The sequence below is a fragment of the Carassius carassius genome, chromosome 7 (genome assembly GCF_963082965.1).
Source record: "Carassius carassius chromosome 7, fCarCar2.1, whole genome shotgun sequence".
Lineage (NCBI taxonomy): Eukaryota > Metazoa > Chordata > Actinopteri > Cypriniformes > Cyprinidae > Carassius > Carassius carassius.
In genome coordinates, this window is record NC_081761.1 from 34,761,069 (window position 1) to 34,785,019 (window position 23,951).

General features: G+C 38.5%; 3 protein-coding genes across 6 annotated transcripts; 1 reads left to right on the forward strand and 2 right to left on the reverse strand.

Annotated features, from left to right (window-relative positions):
- Window positions 1–786: 786 nt before the first annotated feature.
- Window positions 787–5,979, reverse strand: fam161a (FAM161 centrosomal protein A). Its single transcript, XM_059554749.1, has 7 exons — window positions 5,728–5,979; window positions 4,799–5,061; window positions 2,976–4,223; window positions 2,064–2,231; window positions 1,587–1,686; window positions 1,251–1,408; window positions 787–1,102 (listed from the first exon to the last, which is right to left on the reverse strand). The coding sequence occupies exons 1-7, from the start codon at window positions 5,869–5,871 to the stop codon at window positions 799–801; spliced, it is 2,385 nt and encodes a 794-aa protein (XP_059410732.1). The 5' UTR covers window positions 5,872–5,979; the 3' UTR covers window positions 787–798.
- A 1,506-nt stretch (window positions 5,980–7,485) lies between these two features.
- Window positions 7,486–14,708, reverse strand: cct4 (chaperonin containing TCP1, subunit 4 (delta)). The gene is made up of 13 exons (XM_059554755.1): window positions 14,449–14,708; window positions 13,828–13,880; window positions 13,640–13,729; window positions 13,215–13,323; window positions 11,091–11,355; window positions 10,851–10,983; window positions 10,610–10,749; window positions 9,893–9,989; window positions 9,685–9,795; window positions 9,382–9,512; window positions 7,930–8,164; window positions 7,734–7,847; window positions 7,486–7,624 (listed from the first exon to the last, which is right to left on the reverse strand). The coding sequence occupies exons 1-13, from the start codon at window positions 14,555–14,557 to the stop codon at window positions 7,610–7,612; spliced, it is 1,602 nt and encodes a 533-aa protein (XP_059410738.1). The 5' UTR covers window positions 14,558–14,708; the 3' UTR covers window positions 7,486–7,609.
- On the forward strand, window positions 14,669–22,360 carry pus10 (pseudouridine synthase 10). Of its 4 annotated transcripts, none has more exons than XM_059554756.1 (18): window positions 14,669–14,809; window positions 16,200–16,329; window positions 16,430–16,642; window positions 16,723–16,809; window positions 17,058–17,092; window positions 17,172–17,283; window positions 17,358–17,419; window positions 17,682–17,727; window positions 17,822–17,886; window positions 17,967–18,052; window positions 18,451–18,576; window positions 19,784–19,840; window positions 19,965–20,041; window positions 21,198–21,253; window positions 21,349–21,466; window positions 21,562–21,704; window positions 21,969–22,068; window positions 22,177–22,360. In XM_059554756.1, exons 1-18 carry the CDS (start codon window positions 14,784–14,786, stop codon window positions 22,213–22,215), a joined length of 1,578 nt encoding a protein of 525 aa, XP_059410739.1. In that variant the 5' UTR covers window positions 14,669–14,783; the 3' UTR covers window positions 22,216–22,360. The 4 variants fall into 4 exon arrangements, with proteins under 4 accessions (XP_059410739.1, XP_059410740.1, XP_059410741.1 ...); XM_059554757.1 differs by having other exon boundaries at window positions 14,670–14,809; window positions 16,203–16,329; XM_059554758.1 differs by lacking the exon at window positions 14,669–14,809 and adding an exon at window positions 14,816–15,034.
- Window positions 22,361–23,951: the final 1,591 nt, after the last annotated feature.

Sequence of the window (23,951 nt, forward strand, 5' to 3'; positions counted from 1 at the left end):
CGGAGAGTGCGACGCGGAAGCCTTGCGCGCATGTGATTGGGTAGAGGTGCCGTCAGTCAGGATTGACCCCGCCCAGCGCCCCTGATCTCATGTGTGAGGCGGGTTTTGCAGCACAGCGTGAGCGTGTTGTGGGCTGGACCGCGTGGAGCATGGAAAATTACTGAGACGTTGCCTGTGATGAACAAACAGTAACTGACCATGATGTGTATTTTTAGGCTGTGGCTCATGTGTAAAATGTTTTATATGCTGGTATTTATATGAAAAGAAGTGCTAAACAATAAAATTGCAATAATACAGTTTATTTCCACATATTACGTTTTTTCCCCTCTTATTGCATTCTACAAACACTCTCATTTAATTTATAACATATTAAATAATATTGCATTTTGGCCCTTTGTTAAATATATGATAGTGGACAGGCATTTATATATATATATATATATATATATATATATATATATACACGTATTATGATCAGTTGCATTGCAGCATTATTATTCTTATTATTATTAATAATTAAGCGCATTTCCCCTCAAACTTCCCATTACTCTAAGAAAATAATATCCTTTATATAATAATATCATATAAATAAACTGTTAAATATACATTAACGTTTTGGTTATCTACATTCTTTTGTTTTCAGCAGTAAATGCTGGCAGAATTTTCATTTTTAGGTGAACTATCCCTTTAATAAGGTTTGGGAGATTTTCTTTCTCACACATATATATATATATATTCAACAACTATTTGCTACTGAGGTTTGCTTTGTTTAAAACAAATTAAATATGTAGAATAAAGCTAAAGATCACTTTTCTCACTGTTTTTACTTTCACTACCCCTGCTGCTCTGGCTGTGCTTACTGCTGATGTCATCATCTTTATAACGCTCGTCCTGTTCCTCATCATCATCAAAATCCAGCTTGTCATGATATGAGTTGCCCTTCTCCTCATCAGTGTCATGACATTCACTGTGCCTGTTGTCCTCATCTCTGTCCATGTGTTCTTCCTCCATGTCATGGTCATACTCCTCATAATCATCAGCATAGTCTTCCAGAAGATCCCGCAGGTCTGGAAGTTCCTTATTATCTTCATTCCTGTTTTTACTTTAAAAGAATGAATGAAAACAATTTAGAGATGCTACGAAAAATAAATATGGTTTTAAATATGCAAAATTAGCAGTATTTTCCCTTTTGAAGAAGTGTTAATTTTCATAAACTGTATGAGAGAATAGAGACCTCCTGGCTCTTATACCTGTATGTGGGTGGAGTTTGGCTGCCGGAGTGGGCGGGGCTTGGGGTCTGTCTGTGTTTCAAGCCTTCAGGAGCTTTACTGCTGATAAAGGATTCACTCAGACCACATCCATGCAGAGTGGCAGAGTAGATCTTCTCTGCTGCTCTCTTAGCATTCATCTGAGAAACAGGGAGCTTTGCATTATCATCACAATGAACAGTTTGAGTTGAGATAGATGCATGTCCTCTCTTTTCCTAAAAGGAACCTTTTTCTGAGTAAAAAAATAAATAAAATAAAAAATAAATTACAATTAAAAAAAATTATTAAATATTATATAATAATAAAAAAAAACCTCACCTGTGCCACCTGTTCCAGTAACAGGGGTCTTCCCTTCACTCTTTCCTGGATTTCTCTCATCTCCTCCTGGTACTCTCTTTGTCTCTGAAGATCTTGTTTCCTGTTCCCATGTGCACATGTAGATGAGCATTTATAATAATAATGATAATATATATAGATAGATAAACATATATATAGATAGATCGACCGACCGGTATTATATGCATGCAGCCTGCATCTGAATATGAAAATCTCTGCAATATTTCAAAAACTCATGCACTTTTAAAAATAAAAGTTCTTAAGGGAGTTTTCATAGGAATGCAATAGAAGAAGGATTAGCGTGAAGGATGTTTTAATAATCTAAGAATATTTTCATGGGATGCTAAGGTTCCATGGATGTTCTTCACTGAATCACCAATTCCAATAAAGAACCTTTACTTCTAAAAATGTTGTTTGAGGTAAACGAAGAGCAGCTCATGAAAAGCTGAATTGTTTTACCTGAACTCTTTTAGTTTGGATGGGCATGTCTGGGCTAGGGTCATGTGCGGGTCATTCGCCTGGGCTCGCTTTGTGATCACTTTTTGTAGTCTCTTCTCTCTCTGTTTCTGCTTCTCCTTTAATTTCTCCTCCTCTTCTTCTGCCCGCTTTCTCTGCTCAAGAACCTTTCTACTCATAGGGGTTAAGATCTGTCAGAACTGAACTTTATGAAGAAGGGAGTCCTGTAATGGGATGGTGCTAGGGTAAGCCAGCAGGTACAGGGCTCGGGAGCAATCGACAGGTGCTGCCTTCAAGTCATGTCACAATGACAACATTTCTTAGTACCACCAAGTGGGAAACTCATTCATTTTTTGAGTGCCAAATTTTCAAGTTGGGGAGTCAATTAAAGTGTAAGACCAAATTGATGTAAGTCATAATTAAACTTTTATCAAAAATGTGCACTTTACAGTTTAGTTTAAATATTTAAGAAATCTTAAAAAATATAAAAGATTTTCTTTATGCTGAGAAAAAAAAAAGTTATTTTCCTTTAAACTATATAAGACTGTAGTACACTATTTTAATTCAACCTTTGTGTTAGAGCTAAAAACATTCTTTGTCAGGAAGTGAAATGGAGAAATAAATATGAATTTACTTAACACTTCCATTTCATTTTGACTGAACTATCTTGAATTCATTTCTGAACTTGTAAGTATGAACCTCCCACGAGGACTTGAAGGCAGCAAGAGGATTGAGGAGCATTGACAACATTCCCAGTGAGGTTTTCTACTGTTGATGGGGTTTATAAATGGGAGACACACTGGCAGGGAAAGTAACAATCCTGCTTAGCAATTCCAAAAAGCTGGAGACACAGGACTTCACTTAGAAAGTTCTAGAAGGGTGAGGGTTTAAACCAGGGCTGGGCATCAAAGTTACCTCACAGCTTCTTGCCGTTTCTTGGCTGCATCTGTGATTTTAGCAGACAAGCATTCCTGGCTTCCGGACAGAGAGGAGCAAAGGGAAGACGAGGGCGTTCTGGGCGAGAGAGCAGGTGGGGTCATGAATGGCCAGCGTGATAGTCTTGGGCTCTTTATCTCTGCCTCGATATCCGCCATGATGCGTTCTTTGTGTGAGGCGATATTAGCCGTGCACAGCTGGAAGGGTTCGCACGCTGTCACAGGCCGCACTTCTTTGCACTTCGCCAGCTGCTTCCGAAACCTCCTGTAGCTGCCGTCAAAGTCCGGAACTTCGGTGTTGATCTTGGGTCTGTGTGTTTGCTCTTCATCCTGGGTGGCTTTGTGCACCTGTTTCTCACTAAGCTGCCGCGCAAGCATGCTAGGAGGCATGGATGCGCTGTGAAGCAACTCCCTCGCCCGCATCTGCATCTTGATGGCCCTGTAGAGCTCCTCCTCCTTCTTCTGCTCGCCCGACGCGGCCTCCTTCACTCTCCGTGGGACAGGTTTGGCCTTGAAGGGGCATTTCCTTCTCTCCTCTTCCTCTCGGTCGTGTTTGAGCATTTGCTCACGGAGCTTGGCCTCCTTCTGCTCTTTCTTCAGCCGTTCGCGCTCCAGGAAGCTGAAGGGTCTTTGCGAGGTGTGGATATGCTGCTGCTCCAAGTCGCGATGAAGCCGCCTGCGCTCCTGCAGCTCCTCGTACAGCGGGAGGCGCACGTGTGCAGGTGCCGGACTGGCGCGGAACTTCCTCTGGCACTCAGTGAGCTCCTCCACCTGCCGTCGGAGATCTGCGTTCTCTTGCTCCATCTCTGAACGTGATTTTATACCTTTCTTGCGGCGTTCTGCCTCACGAAGGGTCATGTGGAAAGGCTTGGGGACTGTTACTCTCGGATGCCAACACTCGTCTACCATTTGCTTGTGTTTTTTTAGCTGTTGACTCTTGGTCCTACCCTTGAGTTTGCTAGCAGCCTGGCAGTCAGCAGGCAAGCTCTGCAGTGAGGATGAAAAGGGGTGCCATTGAGGTGGAGACAGCTTATGCACGCTGAAGTCCTGCCACATGTTCTTGATGTGCTCTTTGGGTGAGATATGAAGGCCTTTCTCAGTGTTGCCGTTGTCAGCAGTGCACTCTTCATCAGACAGGTCAGAAAGATCTGAAGTTCGCCGCAGCTCCAGAGCAGACCGGGCTTTTTTCAGATTGCTGGTTATCACTGGACTCCTTCCTTGTGGGGAACTATTAAACATAAAATAATGTTAATTTTCATTTCCATTTAAATTTAAAGGAATGTTCTGCACTACTTGTTCACACGTTTGGGGTCAGCAAGATTTTTTTTTATTCTACAAGGATGCATTACATTGATCAAAAGTGATAGTAAAGATATTTACAAATATTTCTATTTTAAACCAGTGCTGTTCTTTTGAACATTCTGTATTCAAAGAAACCTGAAAAAAATGTTTTCACAGATTCCACAACAAATTTTCACAACATTGATGATAATGATCAGAAATAATTTTTTGAGCAGCAAATCAAAATATTAGAATGATTTCTGAAAGATCACGATACCGAAAACTGTAGTTATGATACTGAATATGTAGCTTTGCCATCAATAAATTGCATTTAGAAAGAAAACAGTTATTTGGAATTGTAATAATATTTCACAATATTAATTTTTTTACTGTACTGTTTTGATCTGTTGCCTTGGTAAAAATAAGAGACAACTTTCTCAAACTTTTGAACAGTAGTGCGTACCTAGAAAGCCCCCAAAAATTTGTGTATTGAAAAATAAATATTTTTATGTCTAAACTCACAGATTGGTCCGATCACTGTTGTCCGCAGAGCTCACCCCCTTGAGGTCCAGTTTCTTGCGATACATAAGTTCGAGTTCGGCCATCGTTTGGAGGTGAGCCTTCTTCAGCTGCTCTAGTTTATGGTAGTAATCTTGGTTTGAGAAGTAGAACTCCCTGAGATCGATGTGATCGCCCGTCACGTGGTAGTCTTTGATCAGCAGTGCATTGCTGTCTTTGACAGGAGGCTCATCAGTCCCCAGCTCTGATCCAGAGTCATACTCAATCTAGGTAGATACACACAATGAAAAAACAATGATACTTTCACTTTAATCCGTATAATAGGTTGGTAATCAGTACAGTTCTTTAAGATGTTTTTACATCACACTCTTTTTTGTGGGTGTAAAATTCCTCTCTTGAAAACAGTTTTGTGAGGTCAGTAGTTGTGTGTAACACAAGATGAGCCTCTCTGTGTGTAAGCTGTTAATCTGCAGGTCTGTCATCTTTAAGGACAGATGGCAGATTGTGTTCTTCATTCATACCAGAGATTGCCTCACGGTTCTTCAGTTTCACCGTACTCAACATGAAACTAACACTACATTACACATGTTTATACAGGCAAATAAGGATATGTATTGCAAAACTGCAAAACATAACCATAAACACAGAAGCCTGTTGATTTACTTCATGATTAGGATCGCATACTCACTAAACTCTTCATCATGTCAGGTCATAACAGTTAATCCTTCCTCTTCATCATCATTAGTGAGCACTTTAATCAACTCTAGTGTAAACACAACTACTGTTTTCAGTATTATATCATTTTTAAGCCCAAACAACGTACATTGTTGACTGAAACCCTTCAAATTAGGGTTTTTGTCTTTTTTATACGCCTGAAGTATTTCCATGATAGTTTAATCTATATAAAAAGCTGTTTATTAGCTTTTTGTCACCTCTGTCTCATAGTGGCTGTTGTCCGTGCACGCGCGCAGCGATCGCTCCCGCTCATACTGAGCTAACGGGACTTTAGTGTGCGGATCCACCGGCGTCTTCAGACAGGACATCACCAGGACATTAGCGCGGTGGGACTTCTTCATATCCGTCTCTCCGTCCAGACTGATACAATCAAATGAATCAAGACTGACTGACCACTTTCTGACTGTAACAGGTGCGCGTCTCCTTGACGACCTCGTAGCGTCGGGAAGCCGCAGCAGTGACGCTCAACCGCGGGAGCGCGCACGTATAAAACAGTCACCAACGGTTTATTTCTGAGGGTCCGGGTATGTTGGAGTTTTGAGTTTATTTACATAAAAAAAGAAGACGGTATTTTTCAAGAGTACTGCACTACTGGATGTCCAAACTAATTAAATTTAAAAATAATAATAATCTAGCTAGTTTTAAACCCTTAACATATCCGATGGCCACACCACAATATTTGACCCTGGACCACAAAACCAGTCATAAGGGTCAGTTTTTCGAAATTGAGATTCATACATCATCTGAAAACTGAATAAGCTTTCCATTGATGTATGGTTTATTAGGATAAAGAAATATTTGGCCGAGATACAACTAGCCTTATTTGAAAATCTGGAATCTGAGGGTGCAAATAAATAAATATAATAACAAATCGAAATATTGAGAAAATCAACATTAAAGTTTTTTCAAATTAAGTCCATAGCAACGCATATTACTAATCGAAAAATTAAGTTTTGATTTTATTTATGGTATGAAGGGATATTTTCTTGGGATTTCCAGTTACATTACAATAAATACATGTTTTACATTCATTCATTTAGCAGATTTAGCATATATATATATATATATATATATATATATATATATAAAACTTTGCCTGTGTTAATTCAAACTGCATACATTTTGGCACAAGTGGGTATTTTTATTGAAATTGTACTATTTTACTTTCATTTCCTTTAATAAATCAGTTTTGCACTAGGTGAACAAACATGTCCCCATGGAAACCCATTAAATCCTTTTTTAATCACATTGATTGTGAATTGTGATTGACAGTAATTGTGAAATGATGCAATTTCTGTTAAAAAGCATTACTTCTGTTAAATTTTTTTTTTTTCAGGTTTGGCCTATAAAGCAAATATTCTATTTATTGCGGTTTCTGCATATTTGCCAATTGGATAAATAATGCAGCTATAATTGTGTTAAGTGTGTCAGAGTGAGGTTTGTATGGGTGTCATAAAACAAAAAATTGTTTGTGGCTGTGCATTTGTTCTTGTAACATTTGAAGAGAGAAAAACTCTACTGCAAATCACAAACCCAACCACACTGTGTGCACCTGCAGAGTTTTGCTAGAATCTAATGGGGAAAAGTTGGTACCGCGCCTAAAGTAAATCTTACTGAAAGCTCATATTTTTGGAACAGAACTTTAGTTTTATGGCTTTGATTTTCTAGCAAGTATAGAGTTCAAATATTGAATCTTAAATATAAAATATTGTTCATAAATAATTTTCATTAACTTAATCTTTAAACCTTTGAAGACTAAACTAAGTGCGAATCATCAGATTTCAGACTTTCTCGAGCCTTAGAGCAGAGTCCTGCCTCTGATCAGATAAGACGATTAAACTAACAAGATTAAACTTACTGACATGCAGTAATACACTGACCACGATAACCACCATGTAAATGAATGACTACATGGACCATGTATATCAAAGCCAAATAACAAGAAAACTCAAGAGTAACTGTGTCAAAAACAACTTTTTATTAAATTATTCCAGGTAACAGCAACACACAGGACAGCTCAGTTGGTCTTATCGGGGTGCTAGCATGGGGTTGGATCTTCCTTCACTAATCACATTCACTTTATCGTGTGTTCACCTGCAGAGGAGACGAGTCATTAATGCTTGTGCATTTGCAGTCAACATAGGTACTTATTTTAGGATCCTTTAAATACTCAAATACTCATTAGACTTTGCAAATCACTCACGAGATCATCGATCTTGAGGACGCTGCGGACCGTTTCAGTGGCGAGGGTGAGTGCGCTGATGGACACCAGCAAAGGCTGAACTACCAGCTCCTCCAGGATGTTAGAGATCCCACCCTGAGAGACCAAAAGACACGTTAAAATTGGAGGAGTTTCTCAGTATGCAGCACTGTTGAGAATTAATGGTTGAAAGCCACACCTTGCGGACGTTAATCCCGGCTGTTTTCTCTCCCTGTGCGTGTCTGTTGCGCAGCTCCGTGACAGTAGAGATGGGATTAAGACCAGCGTTCTCTGCCAGAGTTGAGGGAATGATCTCGAGGGCATCCGCATACGCACGCACACAGTACGCCTCCATGCCGGCCAGACTGCGGGCATATTCTGCTAACTTCAGCGCCAGCTCAATCTCTGGAGCCCCACCGCCGGCGATCAGAGCCCTGCAGACGCACAGGAAGAGGACGAGTTAGCAAACAGCTTCTACTGACACCAAGACCTGAAAGGTTTCACCCAAAAACAATCACTGAAATGGCCATCCAAGATGTAGATGAGTTTGTTTCTTCATCAGAAAAGACTTGGAGAAATGTAGCATTATGTCTCTTGCTCACCAATGAATGCTCTTCAGTGAATTGGTTCTGTCAGAATGAGAGTCCAAACAGCTGATAAAAACATCACAGTAATCCACACCACTCCAGTCCATAAAATTACCGTATTTTCCGCACTATAAAGGGCACCGGATTTTAAGGCGCACCTTCAATGAACGGCCTATTTTAGAACTGTTTTCATATATAGGGCGCACCGGATTATAAGGCGCATAGAATAGAATACTGCAGTCAAATGTTTTACTGGGTTTGCGTTATGCATCCACTAGATGGAGCTGTGCTAAAGGGAATGTCAACATTATGACAGAGTGCCTTGATCCATATATAAAGCGCTCCAGATTATAAGGCACACTGTCATTTTTTGAGAAAATTAAAGGCTTTTAAGTGCGCCTTATAGTGCGAAAATACGGTAATGACTTGAATTGAAAAGCTGTGTGTTTGTAAGAAACAAAACTATAATGGAGGAGTTTTAAATTGGGTTCATAATTTATAATGAAGCTTTCTCCGGTGAAAAAGTCAATCACTTTGGTCTTCACATCAAAATAATCCCACATATTTATTTAGAATGGTTCTTGACCCATGCATATTTCTCTTCTGATTCAGACCAGACTTCTTTTTCCACTGGAGAAAGCTTTATAGATAGAAACTCCTGTTTTAGCTGGAAACATCAGTTTAAAGTGGATTTGCTTCTTTGCTTTGCTTCACAATGCGTTAATCAATGGACTGGAGTGCTGTGGATTACATGTGGATTATTGCCATGCGTTTATCAACTGTTAGGACTCTTATTCTGACGGCACCCATTGGTGAGCAAGTGATGGAATGCTGCATTTCTCTAAATATGCTCCCATGAAAAAACATACTGGATGCCCTGAGGGTGAGTAAATTTTCATTTTTGGCTGAATTATTTCTTTAACGCTACAGTTACCAAATCATGCCAAAGCTGGAAATAGTCAAATATCAGATACAATTGTTCAGAATATGATTAATAATATTTATTATCTTATGGATTTATTTTAAAATCCATAAAATCACCGGAGTCTCGAGATCTTTGTTACCTCTTCTTGACCAGACAGCGGATGACGCAGAGGGCGTCGTGGATGGATCGCTCGGCCTCCTCAATCACCAGTTTGTTGGAACCACGGACGACAATACTGACCGTCTTTCCTGGATTTACACATCCTGTGATCTACAAACACCAATCAAACACTGCTGTCATTACCCAGCACAGACAGAATAAAGCCACATGCATCTGAAGTATCTGTCTATAAATAAATGCTTAAGCAAATAATGTCCTGTATGCATGAGAAAACAAAACATGTTCAGCTGGAGATGCATGCTGGTTATAAAATGTAGGTTACCTTCACTAGTTTGCCAGATCCGTCCAGGTTAACCTCTTCAGCAAGCTCTGCTGTTCCCAGCATCTCTGGAGTGAACTGGTCAATATGAGCTATAGGTTTGGTGCCAAGAGTCTGGTGGGGCAGAAGAAAAAAACTTGTAAAAAAGAATGGGTTTTAAATGTGTAAAAAAAAAAAACATTTAATAGTTTCATGACAGTGCTGGATCTACCTTGCAGATGAATTCAATGTCCTCCCTCTCAATGTCTTTAACCACCATGATCTTCATCTTATTCAGGAAGTGAAGGGCCAGGTCACTCAGAGCATCTCTGAAAGAGCCATCACAAACACCATGAGAACTTTCCAGAAAATGTTATACATGACAATAGTTATACAGTTTAACATTTTTAAATCAGTGACTGTGTGATAGACTTGTGCCGGTATTCAGTAATATGTATTTTATGTAAAATCATTTTCTATTTTTAAACTGTCTTAAATTCATTTTTAGTCAATTTTTTAATTATTTTCAAGTTCTTAAATTGCTTGTTTTATTTTTGTGATTATTTTTCTTCATGATTTTTTTTTTTAACTTTCTTTTTGAATTACCATTGTGTACGAAATGTGCAATATAAATAAACTTGCCTTGAATGTTAATGCATTAACTAAGGTTTACTAATGAGGTCTTACTGTAAAGTGATACCTATTGGTTTTTATAGTTCTTTAGTACTTTAATGTGTAAAACATTTAACTTATATATATATATTTTTCTGTATTGCTTTATTGTTTTAAATGTTTAGTTATTTATGTTATAAGAAAAAAAGTTATTTAACCTGTTATACTGTATTATGACCATTTTTTCATGATAAAAGCATTATCAATTAACCGCAACAGGAAAATTTGATACCGGCATATCCCTACTGTGTGATGGTGCTTTGTGGTGACTTTGTACCTTAGGATGGATTTCTGGATGAGCAACATAGTGCAGCCGGCTTTCTTAATCTGTTTGACCAGATTGAGGATGTAAGCTCTCTCCTCACGGAGCACACGGTCCATCTGAGCGTAGTCCGACACCACAATCTGGTTGTCCATCTGGCCCGACAGAAGCATCACACAAACCCATTAACACAACGACTTGAGTCTTGAACATCAATGGTTGCTTTTATATAAGAGTTTGAAGCATAATCACATACATCAGTTTTGGGAGGGGACAGGCAGAACTGGATGAGGCCAATTTTGGCCTTCTCCACACGGGACACTCCAGTGTTCACCACACTCTGAGTCAACACCAGACCCTCCACCAGCTCACAGTCATCAATGGTCCCTCTGCAAACACAAACACAGCAATGAATTTGCTTTGCAAAGAGAAACTACTGATTTCTGCGACCTAATAACTGACTAAGCAATATTTTTAGTTCTATCCTGCGTCTCACCCGAGTTTCTTGACGATGCGGATGTCGCGGAGATCTACGCTGGTGGCGGTGGCGGGGTCGATGACCTTCATGACGGCATCGACGCTCATGGGTGCGAGCAGGCTGGAGTACTGGGACACCACCTTAGAGCAGAGCGAGGTGGTGGCGCTGTTCAGAAGAGTCTCTCGGTCACTGAGCTGCACCGGCTGACTGATGGATGTCAGGATCTCCACACCTTTATCTACAGCCTTCTGGAAAGACTCGGAAATGATGGTCGGGTGGATTCCTTGCAGGAAAAACAGAGAGGAAAGATTGTGCTGAATTTGTAGGCACAAATAAACATCCCTATAACATATGAAGAATTATATATAAAGATATATGTGTGTGTATATATATATATATATATATATATATATATATATATATATATATATATATATATATATATATATATATATATATATATATATATATATTTATTAGGGGTGTAAAGTTACGTGTATTCGTATCGGACCGTTTCGGTACAGGGCTTTCGATACGGTGATTTCGATACGGTGATTTATGTGATTTCATCACATTTTTTTAGTTTGTTGCCACATCAGCTTCACAGGCTATTTCATGGCAAACAAAGATTATACATTAGAAAACAATACAGTAGTACACAATACAAAAATTAAATAAAGCAACTATAAAATTAAAAGTTTTGTCCATAAATGGGGATAAATTTGTACATTATGGGGAAGTCGTGGCCTAATGGTTAGAGAGTCAGAATCGCAATCAAAGGGTTGTAAGTTCGAGTCCCGGGCCGGCAGGAACTGTAGGTGGGGGGAGTGCATGTACAGTTCTCTCTCCACCTTCAATACCACGACTGAGGTGCCCTTGAGCAAGGCACCGAACCCCCAACTGCTCCCCGGGCGCCGCAGCATAAATGGCTGCCCACTGCCCCGAGTGTGTGTTCACAGTGTGTGTGTGTGTTCACTGCTGTGTAGGGCTGTCACTTTTGAGAAAAATCCAATTCGAACGGATATCGAATATCATGCAATGTATTCGAATATATTTCGAATATTTACGTAAACGCCCCCCCCGCGCATTTAAAAAAAAAACGGAGCCTAATGGAGATTCTATCACAAATGTATTAACAGTGAGTCATAAACAGGACCATCTGGATTATTATTTTTTTTTACTTAATGTTTGAAACAGCAGGTTATCAACTTAGAATATCAACTTAAATAAAAGTGCCACTATGCATATCCCACATAAGGCTAAATGAAAGAAAAAAATGATTCAGAACAGGCAAAAACAACAACGTAACAACTTAAACAGCAACAGGAGTAAGGCATTTAGCCTAGCCTAATTCATTTCTTAATATTGTTTGCAAGAAACACCAGTCTATCAACTTGATCTGGATCAAGTGCAGCTCTCTTTTTATTTACAATGTTCCCCGCGGTGGAGAACGGTCTATGTGGAGAACACACGTTCGGAGCGCACAGACGTGCCCGGCTGGCTTGCTCTTATTCGCTTGATTTGGTCATGGGCCTACGCTACAATACGTCTAGAGTGCCCTCTACTGGATAAGATGGCAAAGAATAAAATAAAAAACAAACGGTCTAATCATAGACTGTAAAAAATGCGCTACACATGGCATTTTAAAAACCGGATATTTTATTTATAGTTCAATTACGGATATTTAAAACAAGTCCTTAAGTGTTTCCCTAAAAGGTTGAAAAGGTTGGATCTATGGTTTGAATCGATTACAATTTAAAGGGATAGTTCATCCATAATTGTGTCTTCATTTACTCACCTTCAAGTTGTTTCAAAGCTGTAAAAGTTTCTTTCTTCTGCTCAACACAAAAAAAAGAATAATTTCAAGAATGTTGGGGACCAAACATTGACGGTAGCCATTGGCTTCTATAGTACGGGAAAATAAAAACACTATGGAAGTCAATGGCTACCATCAACTGTTCGACTACCAACATGGTCTACTTCTATGTTTAACAGAAGAAAGAAACTCAATGTTTGAAACAAGTGGAGAATGAGTAATTGATGACAGAATTTTTATTTTGGGGGAAATACTATCCCTTTAATGTCCAGCTCATAACTGACAAGATGCATGGTGCATAAAGATGTAATGTTACTAAAGCTTACCTCTCTGTAGCAGTTTAGCACAGGCATCAAGAAGAGCTCCAGCAATCACCACCACTGATGTAGTGCCGTCACCAGCCTCGATATCCTGAGCTTTAGACAGCTCCACCATCTGAAACACACACAGAAACATCCCATAATACTCCAGACATTCACTAGGGCTGGGAATCATTTGAAATCTCACAATCTGATTCAATTCTTTGGTTTGATTCCATTCAGATTTTTTTTTCTTCTTGATGTGCTGCACTGCTCTCATTGCTGACTTCTGCCTTTTATGTCTCAGTAATGCAATTTCATATGCAATGAAACAGACAAGTCAAGCTACTGAGAAACCAATTCAAATTCAGGAAATCTAAACAATATACATTTTTGTTTAGCATCTGCAGGTTATGTAAATAAAGAATAACATCTCAGAATCAATGCTTTACCATTTTGGCCGCTGGATGCAGCACCTGCATCTGTTTGAGGATCGTGGCTCCATCATTAGTGATGGTGACGTCACCCTTTCCATCCTGAATCTGCAGAGAATAAATACATTCACAGACATGCAACCAAGTCAAGTTAGGCAAAGAACTTTAATAAATAAGATTTATATCAGGTAATCATAAAAACAAACCATTTTATCCATGCCCTTAGGGCCCAGACTTGTTCGGATGGCATCTGCGACAGCTGTCAAACATAAGAAAAATGATCAATCATAAATCATTATACCTGCTGCCATAAAAAATACAAACACACACACACAATCTATTTAAATATGAAATAAATCATATATAAACGTTTTTTAAAAATGAAATATTTCACATACATAATTAAACGTACATTTTTTTTAAAGTAATTTAATTTCTGATATTAAGACACTACAAAAAAAAAATGTTGTGGGATGCTCTTTTATTAAAATATTTTGAATACTTTTACTTTATTTAAGCCTTTTTGTGTGTGTTCATGCCTGTGTTGTCATAAAGAAGACCACGCCTTATAAGGACACAAGTGAGTGTGCATTGAGATTATGAGGAACACAGCTTCATATTCCTCATCTAACACTAATCAAACACTGCCGTGTTTGCAGAAACGAGACAAATGTGTGCATCGCGGTCATGTTTGTAATGCGAATAGAGGATTTCTATTGACTCGTGCCTCCACTACATGTCATGAGCTGCAGAAATACACTGAAATAAACCCCTGTGACTGCTCCTCACAGCTTCAATCTGAATATTAAATCTCTTTAATCTCTCACCTTTCCCGGCGTTGATGTTGCTGAAGCGGATCTGGGCGGGTTTGTCGCGGTCCACATACGCGCCTCCTTTGTTTTTAGACCCGTTTGCAGACGATAAAGCTTCAGGCATGATGGATGATATTTATATTGTTTCGTTCCGCAGAAATCACAGGATGAGATGAAAGCTCTCCGGTGTCTGAGGGTGGTCTGTGCGGTTCGGATGGGTTCAGATAACGCTCGGCTCGGATATCCGAAGCAGAACCTTCCAGATCCACCGGTGGCGACGCGAGCAGAGAAAGGACCCCGAGCGTGACAGTGCGGCGCGTGACGATGACGTTTAGGGGGTGTCTTAAAACATGCCCAGCGTGAATGCCGTTTCAGTGTAAGGAAATGTTTTATAGTTGGTCAAGAACGCCCGTTTATACATATATTTCATTGTTTTATGTTTTGTTAGATTATTTATAAAATAGAACTCTGTGCAGGTTCTGTGCTTTAGTATACAATTGGTTCAATATAAAGTTAGTTGTAGACAGTGAGCTGTGTTCATAAACACACGTGTGTCTCTTTCACTGAGCTTTGACTGAAGCACTGAATCGATCCAGTGAAGGTAAGCTGGATGATGAGCATGTTTAAAGCCCGGTCATTCAATAATACAGCTGCCGTTTCTGTTTCTTATATAAATATTGTGCGATGAACTGATGTAGCACTGATGATGTCCTGTTATAGACATCGTTTAATGGAAATCCAAAATATTTTGTCCTTTTCTTATCTGATGATGATGTTATTTTGATCTGTCTCCATCTCTGTGCTTCTTATTTTTTAAGCATTAGCGAATCTGCACAACATAATTAAAGCATAATAGATGTGAATTCACGGAAATACTAGACAATAGTTTGCTTTAAAATAGTAATAATGATAAAAAGCATAAATGGCGTGAAGTTGAGCAAAGAGTTAGACAGACTCAATCATTACAAATAAAAACTACTAATATAGGTCCTTTTAGAGTTCTTGAGATTTAAAACAACATGCATTGTTGCAAATTAAACTATATGCATTGTACATGTTTGGAGTGTTTTTTTTTTAGAATAAATTATGATAATAATAACAATAAAACACATATTTGTAAATGTTGTGGCATTTTATAACATTTAATAGTATATTAAAGGTATGCAATTTATGTTTGCCACACAACTACTCATTTTTTAAAATATGATTCTCATTAAAAAGTTGTCTGTAATTAACAACATACATATGTTCACATTTTCATGATACATATGTAAGTTGCATGGAAATACAAAATTATTTTTTATAGATTGTATAAGTATTAGATTTAGTTGGCATAATAAAACGAAAAACAGAGGTTGTGTTTTCAGTTTAGCATCCTATATGAACTATTCATCACATCAGTAAACACTGTTACACATTGCATTATATTTAATGATATGTTTTAGTCTGAAGCATGGTCAGACTTTGTGAAACTATGATTATCATTAAAAAAAGTTGATGGTAATTATAACAAAATAATCTTAGTATAAATATACATATACATAAACGTAACTAACAAACTAACATATTCTTATTGAAAATAGTGTTTTTTAATTGGCATAATGCATTATTACACATTTTGAGACTCTGTCTTTGGTTTTGCATCCTGTGAACTAATCCAAAATTTGTGTCATTGTATCTTTAAATGTTCTAAGGACAAATTTATTTAGGACAAATTTGCATAACATTTAATGCTATATTTTGCCTTCATTCTCTTGTTTTCTCAGCAGGATGCTGTCCCTCAAAGAGAAGGACAGGCCCATCGTCAGAAAGCTGTTGTGCGCCGGCTGCTGTGTGAGATGCGTTCTGCGCTTCTGCTGTGTGGGAACCAGCTCCGCTTACAGACGATCCTCCCAGGTCTCTCACGTCCAACCGTTTCCTGCAAATCACCAGGTTTTGTGTGATATAGCTGCATCATTGTGTGTGTATGTGTCAAAAATGAACATTCCGTTTGTAGGACTTACACAAGGAGCTTTTGGCCTTCATCAGTGAGGAAAACAGCCCTGAGTCCCATGATGCCTCTGGTGAGGAGAAAACCAGCGACACCCCACCGAACAAACGCATGAGAACAGATGAGGATTCTGTCACAGCAGCGCAGACGGACTCAGACATTTGTCCCGTCTGCTTAGGAGTCCTGCAGGACTTCTGTGATCCCACCTTTGCCACACAGGTGCTTTTATTTTTTCGTTTTATCAGGCTGATCTGTTTTCTGCTGCTGTGTGCATAGTTTATGAATTTAATTATCTGCAGGTATCAGATGCAGTGAAAAAACAACAGTACGAGTTTGACAGTCTGGTGCTGACCGTTTCTCTTCCCGCTCAGATGTCCGTCAGAGAGGTGAGTCCTGCCGCCAGTTTGCTGAATGAAATGTCCAATACTTGTTTTGAGTTGTTGATTCCATTTGCTGAGGCACATCACACTTCTACACAAAAATATTTTTCAATTTATGAAAATGTTTAAACGTGATTGAACTATATTTTTGAACTTGGGATCATCAAATAAGGTAATATTAGTCTATTTTTCAAGATGCATGGCTCTGTTTTTATTTTATGCTTGAAAATGTGTTTCTCTGTATATATCCACAGCATTCCTGCTGGTTGCATGTCAAAAAAGAAGTCAGGTACGTAAGCAGCACACATCTCCCATCATCCCTAGCGGCGGCAGCATCCGTATGAAGTCCCATAATGCTGTGTTTCCAGGGAGAAGAGCATGTGTTTGGGTAGAGAGGATGTCATCCAGGTGAAGGACGCATTCAAGTGGGCCGTACAGGGAAAGATCGGACAGGAACTGGGAGCTGCTGTCGTGGCCAATGTGAGTGCTTCTCACATTAACTCTGACTTTCTGAAGAATTCTGTTATTGAATCTCTTGGTTCTGTGATCCACAGAGTCCATGTGAAGTGAGCGTCGGCTTTATACATCCGGAAACACAGGAGGACTGTCATTTCTTGTACGTGGGTCAATGACAGGAAGTGTTTGTGTAATCATTTTTCTATAACTTTTGTGGCAGATTTGAGCAGACGATACTAAAATGTTGTTGAAAAAATTGAAAATAGAATTAATTTAGGTGAAAGTGGAGCGTTTAAGACGTTTTGCATTCAGATGTTTCTAAATGCATCAATGTGAATTTACTTGTCTTGCAATTATGTAGAATTATTCCAAATGATGTCACTTCCTGTTCAACACAGATGTGTCTTTCTTTCTTTGTACAGAGCAAATGCATGTCCAGACTGTTTCAAACCCACCAAAAACAAAGCGGTATGTTTTCCCATGTTGTGTTTCTAGTCTTCAAAATCAAGTGTGCCGCTTTGAATATGAAAGTAGTGTAGCTGCGTTCCTCTTTGTCTCTCAGTCCATCTTCACCAGGATGGCGGTGGTCAAAGCTCTGGAGAAGATCTCTGAAGAGAAGTTTAGCAGGTGTGTGTTTTCAGTTTCCTGCTCACATGAGACCTGAGTTTTTGGCCGTTCCCTTTGAGTGTGTGATTTATTGTGTGCAGGCATTACCCATGTCCACCAAAGAAAGCAAACACTAGATGTACAGCACTGGACACCACATGTCTCCACACATCTGTTTTCATAGCAGGTATGGTCAAAAAAGCCACTATGTATGTTTATTGTGAAATAATATTGCAATTTAAAATAGCTGTTTTCTATGTGAATATATGTTAAAATGTTAAAACATCATTACTCCAGTCTTCAGTGTCACATGATCCTTAATTAATCAGTCTAATATGCTGATTTGCTGCTCAGGAAGCATTATTATCAATGCTTCAATGCTTCAAATTTTTGTGGAAAACATATCGCATTTTTTTCAGGATTCTCTAATGATTAGAAAGTTCAAAAGAACAGCATTTATTTAAAAATAGAGGTCTCTTGAAACCTTATAAATGTCTTTTCTGTGACGAGAGATTAATTGAATGCATCTTTGCTGAATAAAAGCATTAATTTCTTTCTAAACATCTTCTGAACTTGTCTCTGCAGGTCGGTATAATAAGTTTTCGCGGGAGCTGCCGCAGACGCCGTGGGTGATCGATGGAGAGCGACGGATGGATGGATCGGTGGAGGAGCTGATCGCTGCTCCTCTCCTGTCCTCCTTCAGAGCTGACGGTAAGCATCTGTGTGTGGGTGATTTTATTGATAACTATAATTAGATGATATATTGCTGAGTGTGTTATAGTGCTGGTACCTTAAGGACTGCTGTGGACAAATGGCTCCTAGAGTTTTTGAAATTCTTCATATTATGGGTGGTGGTCAGTTCACATGGATAGAAATTACTTTTTTTCCCCCCAATAAGTTAAAATTTATTTTTTCATTTTATGAGCAGGTTTGCCTTTTTATAAAGGCATTTGTTTTCTAAAAGTGTCTATTTTACTTTTTGATTCAACTTCTTACATTTAATCAGTGAATTACAATAATAATACATTTGGGATGTTACTAAGCAAATCAAATCAGTATCAACAAAAGACTTATTTGCAACGCAGAGGAAACACAGAAGCTTCATCTGAAGTGGGGTTTAGATGCATTTACACACTGATTAATGCAGGACATGAATGCATTTAACTAGCAGTTACAAATGCATAAATATTGGTTTGATTTATTAAACACAAAACATTGAATACTGTTATTTCAAATTACTTAAATAGTAATAACATATTTTAAATGTGAAATGAAAGCCACCAGTAGGTGGCAGCAAGTCACTGTTAATAAGTGACTGAACCGAATCATTTAAATGGTTGATTCATTCAGGAATAAAATGCGGTCGTGTTGCTCAGAGACTCAAAACAGCTTTGTTTGGAATTATTTTTATTGTCGAGATAGAGCAAAAAAAGGCAACATGGTGTCTAAAAAGTAAGTCTCTTGTTTATTGATCTATTGTTTTAAATAAATCAATCAATATCACATTTGTAATCATGGTAATGATTTGGAGAAAAAACCCCACAGCTTTTCCTGTGAAATTGATTAGCTATATAAAGTTGTATAAATGTATTTCTGCCCTATGTCTTGAATTTGTGATCATTCTAAATGTATTTTATTAGACTGAATCATGCCGTGAAAGAACACACTCTAAATGCACGCACACACTGGTCTAGACTACACGTAATGTATGCATGCATTCTGAATGTGTTTTTAATATTTTTTCTAAAATACTCAATGTCAAATCACATCGTTAAATTAACAATTACAATATTACCGCAGACGATATATCGAACACCCCCAGTGGGTCGCACCAATCAGAAATATCTTATTTTCTAATGGCACTGCAAGCACTGCGAAGAATGATTTCAGAGTCTTTTTACGTGTCTCTTCCATGCAGGTTTTAACTTCTCATCTTCAGGACGGGAGGATGTGGACGTGAGGACTCTGGGAAATGGTAAAACACAACAGAAACTGTGTATTTCCACACGTAATTGCTTCTGTTTCCTTTATGTGTTACAGAATCGAGGTTTGTGTTGATGTGGTCATGTAAATGTCGTAATGTATGTGTGGTTTCTCAGGTCGACCGTTCGCTGTGGAGCTGCTGAACCCCCATCGAACCAAATTCAGCAGAACTGAAATCAAACAACTACAGGAGGTGCAAACGTTTACCCAAAAATAAAAATGTGCTGGAAGTGTACTCGCCCTCAGGCCATCCAAGATGTAGATGAGTTTGTTTCTTTTGAAAATGTAGCATTGCATCACTTGCTCATCAATGGATGCTCTGCAGTGAATGGGTGCCGTCAGAATGAAAGTCCAAACAGTTGATTAAAACATCACAAAAATCCACAAGTAATCCACACAACTTCAGTCTTCAGTGAAGTGAAAAGCTGCATGTTTGTAGGAAACAAATCCATCATTAATATGTTTTTAACTTCAAACCATTGCTTCTGGCTAAAATATGAGTCCTCTGTCCATAATATTGCTTTCTCCAGCCTTTCGTTATGTCTGAATCAGGAGAGAAATATGCACAGATCAAGCACAGGTTGAAACAGTTTTAAACAAGTAATGTTGGTAGATTTTGATGTGAGAGGAGAACAGATATACTTTTTACACTTTTTATGGATAGCAGACTTGTATTTTGGCCAGAAGCAAAATTTTAAAGGTGTCGTCGGATGCAAAAATCACTTTTACATGTTGTTTGAACATAAATGTGTTTTGGCGTTGTGTGTACACAGCCACCCTATAATGATAAAACCCCACTCGGGTATTGTTTTAATCCCTATAAATAATATCCCCTTTCTCATATCTTCGCCTGAATCCTTCGTGATCCCAGACGAAGTGACTATAAGGATTTTTTTATTAATCTTTGCAAATTGCCTTTCCTTAATGTGTTCGTTAGCAAGTTCCGTGGTCACCCCCATTGAAGGTCACCCCACAGAAGAGAGGGGCGGGGTCAGCAGAGCTCATTAGCATTTAAAGAGACATGCACAGAAACGGCTTGGTGTGAACATGATTTTCAACAAGGTAAAAAGGGTGTTGTTTTACACTACCCTTGAGAAATTTTATCCAAAGTATGTGATAGACTTTTCATTAAGACCCTAACCAATCATATCAACTTGTGGAAAATGGGCATCTGATGACCCCTTTAAATTTAAAATGCATTAATGCCGGCCTGAGGGTGAGTAAAGTTTTAGCAAATGTTCTTTTCAGGCTAACCATTTCTTTAATTTCAGTTGCATGCTCACAAAAATATATTGAAACCACAAAGCTGCTCATGTCAACTTTGGCTCCTGTTGTCTTCTGTCCCACAGACAATCAACCAGTCGTCTGATAAAATTAGAGTACGAGACCTACAGATTGTTACCAGGTGTGTGTGTGTGTTGCATATAAGCACAAATATCTATTGATTGTGAAAGATCTATGTAAGAAACTGCTTTTTGAGGCATGTGTTGGTATCTCCAGAGATGCAACAAGCCGCATGAAAGAGGGTGAAGAGGAGAAGACGAAAACCTACAGCGCCCTCATCTGGACGGAGAAGGCCATCGACAGCCCTGATCTGGAATTCCTTGCAAATATCAAGGTCTTGCTGAACTTTCTGACCTGTTTGAGCTGGAGGCATGAGAAGAGACGTGCTGAAGACTGTGTGTGTGTGTGTGTGTGTGTGTGTGTGTTTAGGATCTGAGGATCGCTCAGAAGACTCCACTGAGAGTCCTTCATCGCCGGCCGCTGGCAGTCCGACAGAGACTTATCCACTCCATGAGCACCATTTACCTGGACAAACACCACTTCACCCTAAAGCTGTGCACACAGGCCGGCACGTATCCTTACACAATACAGGAAAATATCTTCTTTTTGTGTGAATATATTGTAGAATGTATTTTATTCCTTAGATCAAAGCTGTATTTTCAGCATCATTCCTCCAGTCTTCAGTGTCACATGATCTTCAGAAATCATTCTCATGTACTGATTTGCTGCTCAAGAAAGATGTTTGATTATTATAAATGTTGAAAACAGTGGTGCTGCTTCATATATTCTTGTGGAAATTGTTGCATTGGTTTCCCTTCACTTGCAAAACTCTGCAGTTACATTAAAGAGTTTGTGCACGGAGACTTCGGCCGCACGAAACCCAACCTCTGCGACCTCATGAAAACTGACGCTGATATTCTGGAGCTGGACGTCGAGGTGCGTTTTATTTCATATGTAATATCAAGAACTGCTTTGGCTGCATGATAAGTTGGGTTGCTCTTCAGGTCATCTCAAAGATTTGATCTTTCTGTCTGTGTGTTTCAGTCTGTCGACATCGACTGGCCTCCTGCTATTCCGGATTGACATTTGGGATTTTGAGAATAGTTTCGTGTATGTCAGGACTATATATTCCTGTCATACAGTTCTTAGTTAGTTTGACTGTTAATTGGTTGAATTCAAGCAAATGGCACTGAATGCATTTTCTTTAATAAAACAGCCTAATTTAGTTTTTCTTTTAATGTCATGTTCCTCTAGTAACAGACTAGCTGGTTTATTTTGCTGGTTTATGGATTTATTTCAGATTACATTTTTGTAAGTTTTAGGTTAAATCCTACATATATAATGATATTATAGTTATAATAAAATATAAACAAAAACATATTAAGGCATATATTGTGGCTTCATTTATATTTAACATACATTCATAGACCCTTGCAGCTTCAAAATTTTACTTATTTTTAGTGCAAACTTTTATATTATATAATCAATAAAAAAAAACATATACATAAATGTAATATATAAAGTTTATATATATATATATATATTTAATATTTTTAAATTACGTTTTATTATATAATTTTATATATATATATATATATATATAAAATTATATAATAAAACGTAATATAAAAATATTAAATTTATATATATGAAGAATATTACATCACAACTTTAATCTAGAAAATACCACACGGAGCCACTGAGAAATTTGAACATTTTAATATAACTTAAAATAAATACTACCAAATGGCAATGCAAGGCCTCTACGGGGCACCTGCTCTAATGTTTTGGTATGAAAACAAAACAGGCCAAAGACTAAAGGAAAGGTATAAAAAATAATGAGGGAGAGAGAGCACTTAATAAACGCAGCCGACAGCGTCCTTCATCCCAACATACGAAAATAAATACAACTAAATTACATCTATAGTACAAAAATACACTGAAACAAAAAACTAAATTTAGAAAATCCGCTGAGGATTTCCCGTTTTCGGACCGAATGCCTCGCGGCATGTGAAAATAACTGAAAGTTTAACGAACAATCAAACACACTCATATCATTCGCTATGAAGAACCGTTCACTGGATCAGATACAAACAGGATGGGATTGAAACCATAGCAAGCCGTCTCCATGCAAACACCCACATGATACACGTTCCTCCAATGATTCTCTGTCACTTTTCAATTCATATTTCTTCACTTTAGTCACACATGAAAACAGCTGTCTCGGGCCGTGACGCGTAACAAACAGAAGGCATTGCATATGTACACCACACACACAGGAGGGCTGGGGGTCAAAGGTCAGGGGTCATTCACACTGCTATTGCATGGCTCAGTTGCACATATAATGAGTCTGTGATCTGTCTTGGTATTGACTCCAAAAACATCACACATCCATAAGATTTCCACAGCTATGGAGACAGGATCATAACTTCTTTATGCAAAAATAAAAATAATAAAGGTAATGTAACAGTAATGGTAAAAAGAGAGCGAGAGGTTTGTATTTACATCTTGAGGAACAGTCCAGCGTGTGTGTTGAGAAGTGAGGGTCAGGGGTTGCTGGTCTCTCTCTGTGCTGCTGAGAGAGACACACCTGGAGCTCTGTACAGTAAAGATGAGCGCCGCCCAGCACGAGTCTTCACCCGTCTTGTCCTGGAGAGCTTTACAAAGCGTGTCAGAGGTGAGGGCTTCAGATCTGGGCGGTCTCACCACGGCCATGGCTAGATTTGTGGCTGAATCTCACCAAAACATGCGCAGGTCGTATTTCCCACCAAAAATCAAAAAGATAAAAACAAGAAATTAGAATTTAGTAAAAAATAAAA